The sequence below is a fragment of the Eulemur rufifrons genome, chromosome 3 (genome assembly GCF_041146395.1).
Source record: "Eulemur rufifrons isolate Redbay chromosome 3, OSU_ERuf_1, whole genome shotgun sequence".
NCBI classification, from domain to species: Eukaryota; Metazoa; Chordata; class Mammalia; order Primates; family Lemuridae; genus Eulemur; species Eulemur rufifrons.
Genome location: NC_090985.1, coordinates 8,965,384 through 8,983,327, shown reverse-complemented (window position 1 = coordinate 8,983,327; position 17,944 = coordinate 8,965,384). Strand labels below are relative to the sequence as shown.

The following is a 17,944-nucleotide window of genomic DNA, read 5'->3' as shown; positions in this document are numbered from 1 at the left end:
TTCGTATCAGTTGAACTTAAATGCAGTTTCTGTCTAAAATTCAAAAGCTCACCATCTGGCACTGATATCTGGGAATGTTTATGTGAACATTTAGCTCCTAAAGGCACACCCCTTTGGTGATTATTTTGGCCCTGATGCTTGCTTGTCAGCTAGTATGAAAGTTGGCCATTGGAGCAGATCTCTGGAATTGCATCACGAAGGAAGAACATTCTCCAGGCTCAATAAAGCCAGAACTAGAGACCAAGTACCTTGGCGGCCGTCAGTGCTCCCAAGCAGTAAACACCAGGGTAGGGTTGGGAATCTAAGGTCACCAAGGCCCTGTCCAGTAGTGGCTGGCGGGAAGCAATCCCCACCAGTAACGGAGAAAGCAAGACTGAGGCCTGGGAGACCCCGGCCCACCCAGAGTAACAGCAAAAAGGAAGGGGAAGGGCTTCGGGGCTGCGTGAGGAAGATTTCATTATTTTGCCTCGGTTGTCTCTTTGTCAAGTCTCTACTGCACGTAAGATATGTGGACGGTAGAAAGAGAGAAATGAACTGAAACGCATCTCTCATCTTTTCCTTCCTGGGCAATAGCAACCAACATAAGCTGGGAATTCCTAGGCCTCTCCCAATTGTCTCAGCAACTCGAGAGCCTACAAATTAAAAAGCAATTCTCAATCAAGGGTCCTTTTTGTACCTACGTGGCTGGAATGGTCCAATCCAAATCTCCTGCCTTTCCTCGTGTCAGTTCCCTCCTCTCCACTCATACATGCACAAATCCGCCCCTGAATTTCCCTGTATTAAAAGCGTTGCCCTTTTATGCTTTAGCCTATCCAAAAAACACTTAGCTTTTTATTACTGAAATTTAATAAAGCTTTGATTAAGAAATAGTGCTACTTATTGCAGGCATTTTGTTTTCTCTAATAAATCAAAACACGTCGTCCTTTGTCGCTCTCTCTCTTGCTATCTGCCTCCGCTCTACCTTTATCCCTCTCCTCTCTCCCTCTCCCTCTGTCTCTTTCGTTTTTCCTCATCTCCTTCTCCTTTTTCATTGCCCTCCACCTCGCCCTCTTTCCCTTCACTCCCTGTCTTCCCTTCCCTGAGCACTATGCATAAATGCATTTTCGAAAAATTGCAACCTTGGAAGCGGCACGTGAGCAAGGCAGCGGCAGGGGGGTTATGCCTGATTTGTACCGGCTCCAGGGACCAGTCTGCAAATAATGTCCTGGTGTTATCCTTGCTGCCCAGGTTTAAAGGTCACATTCTTGCAACAGGAAAAAACCTTCTGTTTCAGGCCCTAAAACTCAATGAGGGAATGAGGGGTCTACTGCAAACCACTCCTCAAGAATCAGCATTTAGAGGGGTCTGGAAGTTTGCAGAAATTGGGGCATGGGGAGGGTGCTGGGAACAGGAGTTCGAATTAGCAAGGGAAGGGAGACAAGAAAGGAGCGAGGGGAGATCCTAGAGAGCTAATGGGAAGTTTGGCAGAAAGTGGAGACTTTTCACAGATCTTCCTAGCTAATGCTCTGGCTGGCTGGCTCACAGGGACAGGCCTTCAGCCTGTCACTCCAGGAGTATAGGGAGGGAAGGCCTTCTGAGTGCCAGGAACCTGATTGTGAAGGGACAGCTTCATGGGCTCAGTGGTTGTTGCTGTGGCCTGGCAATCAGCAGGGCAGAGAATGGAGGCTGTGAGAGCCAGATGGCTGTTTTACTGCAAAATCCCAAAGAAGATGCCATTTTGAAATGCACCAAACCAAGGCCTTTATAAGCATCCTGAGAACTGCAAGGAGTCCTCAGAAGGGCTATATATGTTTTAGGATGATTGGAGTTGTAATTCCCTACACGAGTACCAGTGGATCAGAGCAGCCTCACTGGACTTCCACGTATGTTCTGTGTTTCCACGTGGCCTGTGGTCTGCCCTCCGGGCTTCGCGCTCTGCCCCGACCAGCATGGCACCCCGGGTTCTGCCCACGTAGTGTGTTTCCTCCATTAGTTTCCAGATGAGGGCCATGGAGCTGGAAAACATCTTCAAGGTTACTTAGTGCAGTAGTATTCAAATATTTGCTTTTTAAAAAAATTTTATTTTTATTTATTTGTTTTTTGACACAGGGTCTCACTCTGTTGCCCAGGCTGGAGTGCAGGGGCACAATCGTAGCTCACTGCAGTCTAGAACTCCTGGGTTCAAGTGATCCTCCTACCTCAGTCTCCCAAATATCTAGGATTACAGGCACGTGCCACCATGCCCCGTTAGTTATTTTTATTTTTATTTTTTTGTACAGACAGGGTCTGGCTATTTTGCCCAGGCTGGTCTTGAACTCCTAGCCTTCGGCAACTTTCCCACCTTGGCCTTCCGAAGTGCTATGATTACAGGCATGAGCCACTCTGCCCAGCCTTGTTATTTACTTTTTAATTGGAAAATTAAAATGGATATATTTATGGTGTATAACATGATGTTTTGCAATATGTATACGCTGTGGAATGGCTAAATTGAGCCAATTAACATATTCATTTTTGAATGGAGAGCTCGTGGCCATGTCTGTCCAGCTCCCATCAATTTTCCCAAGGTGGCCTCTAAGGCACAGTCACAGGAACACAGGGCTCCTGAGAACCCAGAAAACTATTGATCTGATCCAATCCCCTCATTTTCACAAGAGGAAACTGTGGACCAGAGAGAGGAAGTGACCTACCCAGATTCCCAAGACACTGAATGTTTCATGCCCAGCTAACACAGGCCCTGTTTTAGGTCTCAGCACAAAAAGCTCGCTCAGGGGTTTTCTCTCAACACCACCCCACCCTCTCCTCTGCCCATCATTAGGTTCCCTGTTTAACCTTTTCGTAAAACCGTATATTTATCCTTCAGAGAACTAGCCAGATTGTAATCAACGAATCATGTATTTTTTTCATGTAGGTATGTATACATGCATATTTCTCCTACTGGATATAGTTCCACAGGGGCTGAGATCCCTGCTGTGTCCTCCATAACTCACATTGGGCTACACCCGGAGGAGCTGCTAATACATTCGTGTTGACTAAGAAAGGATTCCAGTTTCCTGATTCAAGCCATGCACATTTGCTTTCACTATGCCTTGATGAAGAGTCCAGCCTAATTCCCATTCCCAGAAGAAATCCAATTGTGGTGTGATTACAGAGCTGGTGTCTCTTCTTCCACTGTAACTATTGGAGAAGCATGCAATATATTTCCGTGATGAGCCAAAAATCTGCTTCAAATAATATTGATAGATTTTTGCATTTGTCACACTGAGATGAACTGCCCTGATCAACTATGTTTGAATGCAGCATAGCAAGCTACATCCATCATGCTGTTGGTTTGAAATGACAACACAAATATCTACCATTTATCGGGTTCTTAGTACGTCAGGCACTGTATATAAAGTTAGCCTATCAGGGAGGTATCATAATCCCCGTTTTACAGGCGGAGGAAGTGAAGTTTGGAACGCTTATGTAATTCACATTGCTAAAAGGCTGCAGCGCCTACCTGTCAGTCTCCAGACCCTTGGGATCAGAGCCCTCTGCTGTGCGGAGAAGAGATTAATGAGGGTAGGTTTATTTAGTCCAAAGAAGACATGACCTAACACTGAAAAAAAGCCAAATAAATACTTTCAAGTATTAGGGTTATTTTGGGAGGGAGCATCTGTCATTTAGGTTAGAAGAGAACATCACACTGTCCACTCCACATAAGCGTCTGAATGGGCCCCAGTGAGAGGTGCCCGACACATCAGCGCGGCTGTGAGAGGGCCAGTGTCTCTGCTGGGAGGCTGAGCAGCAGGCGAGGCTGACGAACGATGGTGAGAGAGAGAAAGGGAGCAGGACTTGAAGGATTACGACTCCTGTTATGCCTTGCCACGTTCACCTTGGCACGTGGCTTTTTTTCCTTGGCTCCCAGTTCAGTCCTCTCTGCCAAATATTTATGTCTTTGCAAACGTACACAAAACAATTAAAAAAGTTTAAGCTAAAAGGATACGACTCGTCCTCCGTTGCCCTTTCCCCGCCCCTTGGACTGTCAGGCGCAGCAGGTTTGGGGGGGCTGTTTGGGGCTGAACCGGACAGCGGCGCGTGTAGTTCCTCTTCCTGCCATGTGGTGGTGCTGTTCTTTTAGTTATTTCACCCTCGCCCGCCCAATATTTATTTTCGATGAGTAATTTGTTTATCAGGAGGTTATTTTAATCTAATTTTGGCCATATTTGCTATTCCACACTATCTGTGCTTCCCAGCGTTAGCAGCTTGCATGTCTCGAAGGAAATTAGCTGAAGATGGTCTCAGAGGCATTTGCTTAGCCATTATTTAAGGGAGTTGGGAGGAGGCAGGGGGAGCGAGCCCGGGGTGGGAACCGCGGATGGAATGTTTTGCGTTCCCAGGGATGTGAGCGTGATTGAGCGGGACTCACGGAGGGCGGGGAGCATCCCCAGCTGCTTTTTTGAGGGCCGCCTCTGGTTACGTTTCCCCATCTCCCTCTCCCTCTCTGATAACCCGTTATCTTCCTTGGTGGTCGGGAAGACGCTACTCAAGGACAGTATCTTTTTTTCTCCCCACCCTTCTCCTCGTCCCAGCTGACTGTGGGAAGGACGGTGGGGAGTGGGGAGAGAGTGACTGTGTCTAGAGTATTAGAGTACCTGCCATGCATAATGTTCAGCACTAATAATTATGGAGCCTTACACACGGTATCTCATAAATTCTCACAGCCTGCTGCGATGTTAGTATCCCCATTTTATATACAAGGAAGGTGGAATTGAGGGAGGTTAATGACTTGCCCAAGATCCCACAAATGGTAAGCAGAGAGCTAAAATTTGAACTCAATTCTGATCGTTTCCAAAGCAGAAAATCTTCACATTTCAAAGATCATTCTCTCCTTCCATATGGAGTCAGGGAAGCAGGATTCTAGGTTCGGTTCAGCCACGGATTGGCTGTGAGACCTTCAACTAGTTCTTTGCCATTGCACTTGCATTTTTTTAAAAAAATGGGAGGGCTACCCTAGATGAAGGGTTTGGGAATTCTTTAGTAGCAGAACCCCTCCTTAAAACATACACTCCTATGAGAAAGTGATATACATGAAGCAGATACAAGGGGGGCAGAGGTGGCAGACCCCAATTAATGACCGCATGGCTTTTCCTGGGCCCCCTACCTTTTCCCTGGCTCTTGATAGACATTGAGAAACTCCCATAGAAGTTCCTGAGGGGCTCGAAGAAATCAGGTTTGAAAATCTCTGAAATAAACATGCTCTTGGGACACTTTCAGAGCTCAGTCTGTTGTTTGAGATTACGATTTAAAAATGGACTGACACTTTAGCAAGTTTGAAAAGTGTGCTAGATTTTGTTATATAGTGGCAATAAGAAAGAGCTAGTGAGGTTTGACCTAGAGAAAGGTCCACAGTGGAGTATTCATCCTTGAGCCCTACCCAAGTAAAATTTAAGTCTCTTGGGACTAAGAGATTTAATTAAACAATTGAGTTGAACCCAATTCAATGAAGAGGGTCAACTTCCAGTTGGGATTACACTGGTGAGGAGGATGAACAGGATGGTGAACCACCTCTCCAAGGTGGCCACGATGTTCCAAGGCTGCCACTCTGGCTCCAACAGAGCTGTGACGGTGGTGTTGGGTTTTTCATGCCTGACATACCTGCTCGCTACATCAAATATCATTATAAGGCAATTGCAATCAATCCTGGTTCTTACGCACATGGAGGATACCGTCTTTCACCCAGGCGATCCTGTTAAGCAACCTAGTTCTATCTCAAGGGCTTTCCCTCTGGCCTTATGATCTGCCTGTAGGTTTGGACCACTGTGTTCCTTTGACAATAGTGTAAAAGGGTTCAAGGATGCTCAGGGTCATGTATGAAAGTGGTGTGTGTTTTCTGAAAGCTCAAACCTCTTACTCTCTGAAAGGGTAAGCCATGGTGGAGACCACTGTTTGCACAGTGTCACGATGCAGGCTCTCATGACACAGTGTGGAGTCAAACTGTGGCCACTGTGGGCACATTCCTTAATGATCCTATGCTCACTAGAATATGATTCTTTCCTCATCTGTAAAGCAGGAAAAATGGTACCTCTGAAGACAATGAGTAAGATTTAAATAAGGTGATGTACCTGGAGTGGGAAGATAGTGCTGGACATTAGTCAATCTCTATAGAGATCAACTCTTATTATTGTCACCACTTGGATAATCCTGGAAGTTTCAGGAATTGATGATACCAGGCTATAAAGCCAGTTAAAATGTAAGTTTGTTTCCCAAGATCTCCCCTGAGTGTTGAATGATACCTGGTTGTTCTCAGTGTCTGTCCTCCTTCTAGAAGCTTTTTCTGTAAAAGGGCCAGAGAGTAAATAGTTTAGGGTCTGTGGACCTCAACTACTCAACTCTGCCCCTATAGGACGAAAACAGCTGTAGACAACACATAAAGGAATGGGTGTGGCCGTGTTCCAATAAAACTTTATGAAATCAGGCTGTGGGGAATCTGCTGACCCCTACTTTAGACTGTGTGAGCCTCAGACCTGGGGACTCTGTCCCATTCATTCTTATTTCTTAAGCCATAACACTAATGTGTTTTATACAGTGGACACTCAGAGCAAGTTACAGAAAAGAACAGAGGAATAAATAAGTAAACAGCTGCATGCAGATTCAGCCCTGCTCAGTTGGTGTATATGCACTTATCTTGTTTTCTCTCTAGGGAATCAGGGGTTAATATCCAGGGTTGCTGAGTTTTAGATGTTAGAACTTGTATCACCCTGGCATAATTGATGACTGGCTATGAATTGACAAAGATAAAGTATCGCAAAGATTTAAAGAGAGAGACAAAAAGATAAACATCTTGTGACGCTGATGGTACACAGTGGCTTCATCATCACATTCAGGCTTGACTGTACAATTATTTATTTATGTTAAGATGTACATCAGGTGTTTCCTACAGACTTCTAACAATAGCAGTTTACAAAGCACCTTCTCATAGATGATCTCACTTAATCTTTGCCATAGTCCTGTAAGACAGGTCAATGTTTAACTGTTCCATGGCAGTGGTTCTCAGCATGAGTGATTTTGGCCCAGAGAGAACAATTAGCAAGGGCTGGAGACATTTTTGGTTGTCACATCTGTGGGGATGGGGCTGCTCCTGGCATCTACCAAGTAGAGGCCAGGTTGCTGCTATACATCCCACAATGCACAGCAAGGCCCCCACCACAAATGACATCCAGCCCAAAATGTCAGTAGTGTCAAAGACTATCATTCCAAAAGCTTTCTTGCAGAAATGCCCAAAACAGCAAAAGGGAGAGTGAGAAAGTCTTGGCCTGACAGATCCCCCTACTTTTGCACAACTTTTGGGGACGGATCTCAAAGTGGTGGGGGTTACACGCTGACCCCTGCTCCCCTTTCCAGTGGCCACCTGTGCTTGCCCCTCATTTTCTTCACCTGGCATTAGCTCCTGGGATTTTTGTTATTTGCACTCACCAAGTTTTTGCTTTATCCACTTGCTGTGCCCTTAAGATTGTAAGAATTTCCTCTCCCCAGATCTCTGCATCCTAACTCCTTCCTGTCTCTCCTGTCTCAGCTCAAATGCCCCCTCCTCAAAGGGTCTTCTCTGGTCACCCAACCTGAAGTGGCTGCCCCACTTAGTCACTCTGGCGTCACTGTTTTATTTTTACCGTGGCCATCATCGCTTTCTGAAACTACCTTATTTATTTTTCTTTCTGTGCGTACCTATTTTGTACCTGCCTCCCCACAGCACCGCCCCATAAGAGGCGTGACTTTGTCTATTTCATTTTCGGCTACATCCCCAGTGTCAACAACAGTGCCTGGCACATCCTGGCGCATCGTAGCCGCTAAATAAATGTTTGCTGAATGGATGAACAGTGGCACCTTGGGTTTTGGGTGTGTGAGCATGGTTTTAGTGTATAATTTACTATCTAGCCACAGCAGAACCTGGCTTTCAGGACAAAGGCCTCTCTGTTTATTTGTATATAAGAACCAAACATCCCGAGTGGCTACCTCTTGCTGGGAATCGACTCATTTTTAGAGAATTTTCAAATGAGCAGCATTGACAAATCAGTCATATTTCCTCAAATCTAAGATATCATCGACTGTGAGGCGCACCATTTTTTATGTGCCACTGAATGAAAAATTGCTGTCAGTTATAATGGAAACACAGTCATTGGTAAGAAGCACCTTAATTCTGAAAATGCTTAAATGTGAATAAATACGTACCTTTGCGTTGATAAAGGATAATATGAGATTGATTCATCATAGGCAATGTAGAACATTGAATTGAAGGAGTTTTGAGTTGAGGGGGCCCTTTTCTTAATAAGTGTAGCGCTGCAGCCCGCCATCCTTCATTAGACAGTGCAGGCTCTGAGGCTGGTGGGACGAGCAGGTGTGTGGAGGAAGAGGAAGGTGTGGATTCTGAAGCTTTCTTGAGAGTGGAGAAATTTTTATGGTTTGGGAATATGTCTATGGAGAGTTATTGGAAGGAGTTGATGTTAAAAAAAGTAGATGAGTGTAGATTTAAAACATGCAGTGTATGTCTCCTACTTGTCTCAGACACTGTTTCTGGAGCTTAGGAAAAGCATCTTTCATTTTATAAAGGCAGTCAATAGGAAAACAAGATTTGCTTGAAACCAAAATTTCCTTTATAGCCAGGTTTATTGAAATGCATCTATTTTACAAAGAGAAAAAAATACCTGTAAGTTAATACAATACCATTATTCTTATTTGAGCTAATGATAATCGAGTATAATTTCCATTACCGATGGCGTTAAGCTCAGTTACGCTTTAATCCAGATCTCACTGCTCCTCCTTGGCAGCCGCTCCTGCAGCTGAGCCAGGCGGAGGAGGGCAGAGCTGACTCCTCTCTCCCCTGCGGCACTGCGCACAGGTTGGGGCCTGCCTGGGAGGCTGGCCTTACTGCATCACCGGCTGGATGTCAGGGAGCCTCCCAAGCATCTCCCCAGTGACCTGAAGAACTGTAGGCCATTTATTTGGACCTTTAAATCTTTGCTGTTTCCTATTAAAAATCAGCTCTCACCACAATTTAGGAGAACAGGAGGGAGCAGAGAAGATGGAGGGGGAAGATTGGCTAAAAGCCAGTCCTTTCCAGGGCCTTGGGCTTCAAGTGTTCCGCTGGCTTCATCTCCTGTTAGCCTCTCAAGAAGCTGGTTTTAGTGATAAGGGTTAAAGGTCTTTATCTGGATGCTAAAAAAACGAAGAACTATGCTAACTGGCCATGTCAGATGAGGGATATATTAATTAGCTTGATTGCTAATTCCACAAGGTTAACAGGTATTGAAACACAGCAGTGTAGCCCATAAATATATACAATTAGATTTGTCAATTAAAAATAAAATTTTCTTTAAAAAAGAGCATTGGCTTGCGCCTGTAATCCCAGCACTTTGGGAGGCTCAGGTGGGAGGATTGCTTGAACCCAGGAGTTTAAGGTTACAGTGAGCTATGATCATGCCACTGCACTCCAAGCTGGGTGACAGAGCAAGACCCTGTCCCTCTTAAAAAAAAAAAAAGAGAGAGAGCTTTGAGGATAGCAAAGCAACATGGGATGTACTGGATGGATGTTAGCTTTGAAGTCAGATGGAGGGTTACCATTTGAATCCTAAATACGCCATTTATAAGCTCTGTGAACTTAAATAAGTTGTTTGATTTCTGTTTGCCTGTGTCTTTGTTTTTAAGAGAAGGAAAGTAATGCGTATCTCAAAGAATTTCCACTAGATGAGTGAGATGATCTATGTCAAATGATTAGTTTAGTGCTGAGCACATGGAAATATTCAGTAAATAAATACTCAGAACTGGTGTTATGGCAAAGTAGGCCTCTCATGTAATATGATTTCATGTAATATGACTCAGAGGGCTTGGTAAAGGTTACTTTGTCTGGAAATATAATATCTTCTAAATTGACTCCCTGAAAAGACCCCAAAAATGATCTGTTGCAAAGATAAGTGTACTGTAGTTAGGATACCATTATCCTGAATCATCTTAGTATCTCAGATTTTGGAATTCTTGAGTGCTGTGATCTGAAGCGGGCCTTTCAGTGTGGGGTCCTGATTGTGATGAAGAGAAAATTTGGAAGCAAACCTTGGAGAGTAAATGGGAATTCAGTAAGCCCGGCTGAATGGTCTTCTGTTCTGAGGAGGGGGCTTCTATCCTGAAAAAGACTAGCTGAATTGTCAATAGTTCAGATGAATGGATTTTCAGGAAGTCTCTGAAACAAATGATAGAGCTATTTAATCTGCTTGGGCAAGAATATCTTGAGATAGTACATGTCACAGTGCACCATGTAGCTGGAGATGATTTCCATTTTCAGGAATGAAGGAGAGCCTCAAATCCTTGTATGCACTCTGACTTATATATGTCGTATCAAAGTGTGGGTGGTCTACTAAACACATAACCGTTATCAATCAAATGGATCTTGGAGGATTAGCCAGTCTTCTAAAAAGGCTGTAGGGTATTGGGGCCCAATAGATGTTAATTTTGCCAGCGAGGGGAGTTATAAGGTTTATATTATGGACACAGTCTGTAAAGGCACCTGGGATGAAATGGGGTGTGATCCTCAGTGTGTGTGTAGGGGGTATCTCATTGTGTGTAAAAGGATGTCTCATGATGTGTGTGAGGCATCTCAGTGTGCGTACAGGTGTATCTTAGCATGTGTGTATGGGGTGTCTCAGGATAATAGGCAGCAAGATAAGGCTGGTGGCCATTTTGGGGGGAGAAGTCAATTGCATTCCATGGGGATTGAAGAGCACTGATTATAAATTTTACTTATTTTCAAACTTTTCCTGAGGTTATTCTCCCTGGTGAAACATATGTAAAATTTGGATGTGATCTTTGTAGTGAAGAGAATTATCATTTATTGAGCACATACTTTCTGCCAGGTGTTGTGCTGTGGATTCAATTCTTATAATGGACTTGTAAGGCAGATGCTTCAACTATCTTTATCTCTCTGACGGTACTTTAATGTTTACAGACAATGAAAATTCAGTTCAGAATGGCCAAGGGTCTTACTCCAATTTTTGCTGCTATAACAAAATACCTGAGGTCGGGTCATTTGTAAACACAATAGAAATTTATTTTTTCATAGTTTGTAACTCCAGTCAAAGAGTTATATATATATATATATATTTTTTTTTTCTTCCTGATTATCAAAGTTTATTGTAGAATACCACACAGGGGTGGGGAACCTGCGGCCTCAAGGTCACATGCAGCCCTCCAGATCCCCAATTTGGCCCCTCGGCTGAATCCAAACTTCACAGAACAAATCAGGATTTGTTCTGTAAAATTTGGATTCAGTGAAAAGGCTGCATTCAAGGATCCAGAAGGCCACATATGGCCCCAAGGCTGCAGATTCCCTATCGCTGATTGGGAATAAAAACTACAGAAAAGTTTAAATATGTAAATAGAATCATCAATACTGCCCTCTTTTACCCTCCCCCCCTTAAGTACTATTGGTATTTTGACATATTCCTTCTGGGTCTTCTTCCTCCTCGTGGCCTGCCCTCGCTCCGAGAAGCAGAGTTTCCTCCTCTGGTCTCCTGGAACCCAGTTCTGATCCCAGCGACCCTCCTTCCACTCCCGGCTCTGCCCACATCTGCTTGGTGAATCTCCTCTCGTCCGGTCTGAGATACGTATTGACTTTTGCAAAACTTCCCAAGCCATTCTCAGAGAAAGATTGACACGTGTAGGGTCCAGGGAAAGGAGGTTGAGCTATTTTGAATGTTAGTAAACATGACAGTTTGTTGGAGATTAACAGGAAATCACGAATAAAATCACTGGGATTTGATAAGGGATTTTTCTCTCAGACAATTAAAGATTTTTTCATTATCCCCCCTCCCAGCCCGCCCAAAAAGAGTCATGGCTGAAGGTCATTAGGATCACACATTATCACTCTAATGCTCTTAAAACTGATAAACGACCAAAGTCCCTAACCCTGTGCTGCCCACGGGCCCCTGTGTGCTATGCTTGCCATTCTTGCATCTTTTTTAGCAGGCGATACTGTCCTTCAATATCTCCTGCTAAATCCTCAATTTTCTTTTAAACATCAGATATTGGTTAGGCTGGAACCTTGGTTAAGCAGTAAAGAACTCTAGTGCTTTGTGGCCAAGACCTGCCAAGGAGAGAAATATTTTTGATACAAAAGAATAATTCATTAAAAGAGGTAATGAAGGCAATTTAAACCTTCCACAAACACATCACTGGGTGAAAAAAAGCTCATTGCTCTCAGTTCAGGGTCATGGCTGAATGAAATGTTGTGAAAAAAAAATAAAACCAACTGCACAAATGGGCCAAAAATCTCAGTGGGGCTTAGTCAAGCCTGACAATTTAGAATTTGACAAATAAGCAAAGGGAAAGAAAGAGTTTCATTAATATTATGAGAAACCCCCTCTGGAATAAGGCATTGAATTTCCATGTTATTTTTTGCACTCACATGCACTTACACGGTCTTAGGGAAAAATCTGACTTTGAGTTGAAATTTGGATTATCTGATTACAGCTCAGAGGTTCTCCCTCACACTCCCTCGGCCAGAAGCACGTATTATCTCATAAATGTGAATGGTTTGGATAATGGAGAAATGCAGTAGTGAGAGAGCAGAGCTGTAAGACGTGGGCGTTTGTGCACGGGAGTCAGCCGGTTAGAGCCCCGTGAAGCACCCAGTCCACGGGGGCTGACATGACTCAGTGTCACTGGGTAGGTCTGACCTGGTACACATTTGTCCACCAAACTTGCAGCCCAAGGAGTTTAATCTGAAAGGTGGCACGTATTAACCGTTGAGAGAGGTATCTTGGACTATTCTTCCCCCTGTGTTTCTTTTTTTCTTTCTTTTATTTTTCCAGGACAGAGTCTTACTCCGTTGCCCCTGCTAGAGTGCAGTGGCATCATCACAGCTCACTGCAACCTCAAACTCCTGGGCTCAAGCAATCCTCCTGCCTGAGCCTCCCGAGTAGCTGGGACTACAGGCATGCCCCCACGCCTGGCTAATTTTTTTATTTTTAGCAGAGACAGGATGTCACTCTGGCTCAGGCTGGTCCCAAACTCCTGAGCTCAAGAAATCCACCTACCTCGGCCTCCCAGAGTACTAGGATTACAGGCATGAGCCACCACGCTTGGCCAGTTCCCCTGCGTTTCTTCAAAGAGAACTTAATCTATAAGAAAATTAGATCTATAAGATAGGGTCTATGGGAAGCCTCAGCCAGACGCTTGAAGAAGCACAGAGAAATCTCGTTGAGGGGAAGGGAACCCTAAAGCGCTGTGTTACAACTCCTATCCAATGTGAGAAAGGCCATTCTGCATCCCTGCTGGGTGGACATTCAGAATTTGCCTGGGAATTTTCTGTGCCCTGTTGCTCACTACCATATAGAGTCCATCTGCTGGTGGAACAGTCTAGACACTGAGCAATTCCTTTCCCAAAGTGAGCCAAACCCTCGTGTTGCAGTCTCTGTCTCCCTTGGTCTTGTGGTCTCTCCCTCCTGAGAGTGGCCATGAGACAAGACGGCTACTCTCCAGGAGAGCCCTGGCCCCGGGTAAAGCTGTGTTCAAGTGTATTGATCAGGTGAGGCGGCAGGGAGGCAGCTCAGCAAGACACATGAGATAACAGGAGTTACAGGCCCACGAGAATAAGAGGGGTGCCCACAAGAGCCAGTGGGGAGTCTGGTAGCAGCAGGGAGCCCAACCACCTGGTGGGGGGAGAGAGCATGTGCGGGACTCGGCCTTTAGTAAGGTCCACCGCGTTACCCCTTAGGCTTTCCTGCCAGGGTTGTGGCTTGGGTGGTTTAAGGAAAACGTGCATGAAGAGCGCATCTTATTCACGTGACTCTGATGCCGGCTATTAGGTTCTATCGTGGCCAGCAGGTGTGCGATGTGTTGTGTTTTGGGTCAGTGGGATGAGGAACAGGTGGGCGGTGGCTCAAAAACCACGTGGGGAGGGCAAGTTTCCACTCCGTCACAGGTGATGGGGTACACCTGGGTTTCAAGCAACTTAAATCAGGCCTAAAAACGGATGCTGAGACAACAACCATATTAAACAAATTTATGACACCTTGATTAACCATAAACTAGATTCCATTCTCTTTAGGAAGAATGCCCGAGGCATCTCTTACACATGACAGCTTTTCAGGTATTATATCTCACTCAGCGTCTTCTCCTCCCCACCTAACCTATAGTTTGCTTAATCCAAACGGCAGTATCCTAGTCCACTGAGATTCAGGAAGGAAGAGTGGAAATCTGATGGAAATCTCTCTCTCTCTCTCTCTCTCTCTCTGTCTCATCCTCCCCACACATTATTATTATTTTTTCTGAGACTGAGTTATACGGTTTCACATACTCCAATTGTGAATTTCTTAAAGACAGTGATATTCTCTTATATAACCACAGCTTATCAAGATCTGAAAATAAACATTGCTATAAAACTATTAGCTAATCTACAGACCTTATTCGAACTTGACCAATTGCCCCACTAATGCTTTTTATAGCAAAGGAAAAAAATTGTTTTCTGGCCTGTGATCTAAATCAGCGTTGTAATTACACATCGCACCGAGCTGCTATGTCTCTTCAGTCCCCTTGAGCCTTGGTTCTTCGGTCATTTTTTTTTTTTTTTTGCCTTTCATGACCTTGACATTTTTGAAGAGGATAGGTTTGATATTTTGTAGCATGTTCCTCATTTTGGATCTGCTGATTGTCCTCATGATGGAATTCAGGTTGTGCATTTTTGGCAGGAATACCATAGAAGAGATGCTGTGTCTTCCTCAGTGCATCGTATGAGGGGCACATCATGACTGTCGGTCCCGTTACTGGTGATGTTGACTTTGATCACTTGGCTAAGGTGACATACGCCAGTTTTCTTTTTTTTTTTTTTTTTATAAAAACAATCCCGCAGCATTTATTGGTCATTTCGAAATAATGTAAGGGTAATCAAAACATGAACAAATGTTTTAGAACTATATGCCCAACAAAGTACACCTAAAAACACTGTATTGCCATCTCAACAATTTCTCACTTCACTCATCATTTCTAGTTGGAGACACTTTGTAGCAGAGTAATATTATCTCCTTTTAGCATGATCCGACCCAGTTGTTTTCTTGACTTTGTTTTAGAATGAATCTCTTCTGCGTCATCTAATACAAGGTTCATATACTCATCAAAACCAATAATACAGCCCTCTATCCGCATATTCACTTGCTCATAGAGCCACACCTGAATCCGGGATCTATTTTGTAAATATCTGAAGATGAGGTTGATGGGCTGCACCATCACCTTCTGCACTTTCTGGCCCTGGCCACGGTACGCAATGGCGGAATCTCACAAAGACCACACTGACCCGCACACTACCTCCGAAGGCAACTTCCCACATACGCCAGTTTTCTATGCAGAAAAGTTATTATTATTCCCTTTGTAATTAATAAGTATCTTGTGACAGATACACTGGGACATTGTTGAGCAGGTGTGGCCCTGGAGAGCCTGTGATTGACATTGTCTTTTTCCGTTGTTTTCAGAGTCTAACAGCCGCAGGGCGGTGAACAGAGGCTACGTCACCAGCTTGCTCAGGCTGCATGAGGACTGGCACAGTCGGGACACAGCCAACACCTACGTGCTGATCCGCCGGGGCTTCCTGCTCTGCCTCAAGCACATTGTCACCCTCCGCTCGGGCAGGGAGGCCTTCCTGGCAGCCCAGGGCATGGAGATCCTCTTCAGCACTGCACAGGTAGTTGGCATTGGATTCCATCTACCATTGGATAACATCTGGATGATTCCGGAACCATCCCAAACAGCTGGGAAACCTCCATATATTTCTTGCTGCTCACTATGGACAGATGTTCTGGATTCAAATCCTCATTCGTTTGTTCATTCCCTCATGCACTGGTTCATTCATTTATTCAGTATATATTTATTGAGTACACACTATCAGGGGTGCAGTGTGGTGCAGCAGCCAAGAGTGTTGATTTGCCTTGGCTAACACTTTGGGAGGCTGAGGTGGGAGGATCGCTTGAGCCCAGCAGTCTGAGGTTACAGTGAGCTATGATGATGCCCCTGCCTTCCAGCCTGGGCAACAGAGTGAGACCCTGTCTCAAAAAAAATTTGTGAAAAAAGAGTATTGACTCCTGCTAGAATGATTGCATTCAAATCCCAGCTCGAGCACCTACAGCTGTGAAACTGTGGAGAAGTCACCAAGCCTCAAGTTTCTTTTTCAAAAAAAAGTGGAAACTATAACATCTAGGTTGTGTGGACAAAGTAAGTTAACGTAGAAATGTCATGTGCTTAGAAGAGTGGCTGCCATAGTTTAACTGCTTTTTGAGTCTGAGTAGTTATTGGAATAATTAGCTCTGGGGATCCACTGGTGAATATGACAGATAGGACATATTGATCTTATGGGCCAAACATACTAGCGGGAGAGTCAGACACTCAGCAAGCAAAGAATCCAGTGAGGAAGATAATTCCATATTGCTCTGTGAAATCAGTAAAGTAAGGGCATAGGTCTACAGTGACTGCCACAGGCAGAGGGAGAAGGCGTTCTTTTAAAGAGGTCAAATCCTCTCTTAGCAAGTGACACCTGAGCTGAGACCTGAATTATTGGAGGTGCTGGCCTTGCCAAGTTTAAGGGCAAGAACATTCCAGGCAGAGTGAATAACGCCTCCAAGGGTTGCTCTTTATCTGCACCCCAGTGGCATATGTGGTCTAGGGTCTCCTGGATTTCAACCCGAGTAGTATATTCCTTAACTTCACTTGCTTAAGACTAACTTAAATGCCATAGTTTGAAGATACAGATAACCTCTCTATTGGTGATATGAGTATCCCAAATGTCCGTCATCTGCTCCCCACCTTCTCCTGGGGCCAAGGCAGCCGCAATTCACACGCGTTATGTTCCCGTCATCTTCCTGTGCCAGTCCCTGCACTCCCCTTACCAGTCTCGTCACTCCTCTCTGGACACCCTCCGATCATTCTCCACCTGAGTATACCCCAGGTAACGAGCAGCCAATGAGAGTGTTGTTTTCCAACTGTGGTATCTACAGATACAGACTTTTCTCATTAAAAAAATGGCTCCCCCCCCAAACAATAACAAAATACTGTGCTGCAAACCAGTATCTAATTTTCTATCTGATATCACCTCTGGGTTTCTGTCTATCATTACAGCTTTCAAAGCTTCTCAGTCATGAAATAGCTATATTTCATGTTCTATTTCTTTGAATTTTCCCAAGCTTTGAATTTTGCCAAGCCTCCCATGCTCTGTAAGCTTGTGGTCCCCCAAATCTCTCCCAGTCCTTGTGACATGCCCTCCTGCATTGCTGATGGCTGACAGACCTCCATTCCCATCAGTGTGCTGCACCCTGTTCCTCTGCCATGCGTTACTGGCCATTTCTCTGTCCTGTGCTAAAAAAAAAAAAAATGGAAAGAATAATAAAGGAAGAAGATGGTGATTGCAGAGGCACATGGCTACCATAGGAAGCTGGTGGAGAAAATTGCGAGTGAGGCCCAGGCAGGTGGGCAGCTGCAAGCCTGGGTGCAGGCTCTTAGAAGCGGTTCCTCAGCAGGTCAGTGAAGACCTCAACTGCCCAATTAAGCAACTTAACTGAAAGCTCTGAGCCTCCAATTACTGTCGGGAATGGAAGCAGAGTGTGAGTGGAGGCAGAATCTGCACTTTGTCGCAAGGTTTCTCCAGCCTGTGTTATAATCGCTATTGGGATTATATGAAAAAGAAGCTCAGGAGGGGTCTGTGGGACAGTACCGAGTAAACAGGCCATGAGACACTAAGGCTGTCACCTGGAAGAGTGTGCAGAACGGATGGAGGACAATTTCAAGGGGTTGGATTCCTCACTCCAAGCCCCACCTTGCTTTTTGCTTTTGGTCTTTTAAAGTGTGTTCTCCCAGAGATGTTATTAATTTTACATGCAAAGTCTGACATTTGACATTCTCATGTTTTTGGAAAATGACCCTTTCAGGTGAAATATGCTGCTCTGGCTTAGAAACCAAAATG

The 17,944-nt window shown here is 44.6% G+C and overlaps 2 protein-coding genes across 2 annotated transcripts in view; one reads left to right on the top strand and one right to left on the bottom strand.

Annotated features, from left to right (window-relative positions):
* Window positions 1-17,944, top strand: part of AGBL1 (AGBL carboxypeptidase 1) — a 439,634-nt gene that overhangs the window by 62,413 nt on the left and 359,277 nt on the right. The window contains 1 exon segment of the mRNA XM_069465752.1: window positions 15,468-15,676. Within this exon segment, the coding sequence (XP_069321853.1) occupies window positions 15,468-15,676 (209 nt within the window).
* Window positions 14,844-15,290, bottom strand: LOC138381481 (small nuclear ribonucleoprotein E). Its single transcript, XM_069465751.1, has one exon. It carries the CDS (start codon window positions 15,223-15,225, stop codon window positions 14,986-14,988), a length of 240 nt encoding a protein of 79 aa, XP_069321852.1. The 5' UTR covers window positions 15,226-15,290; the 3' UTR covers window positions 14,844-14,985.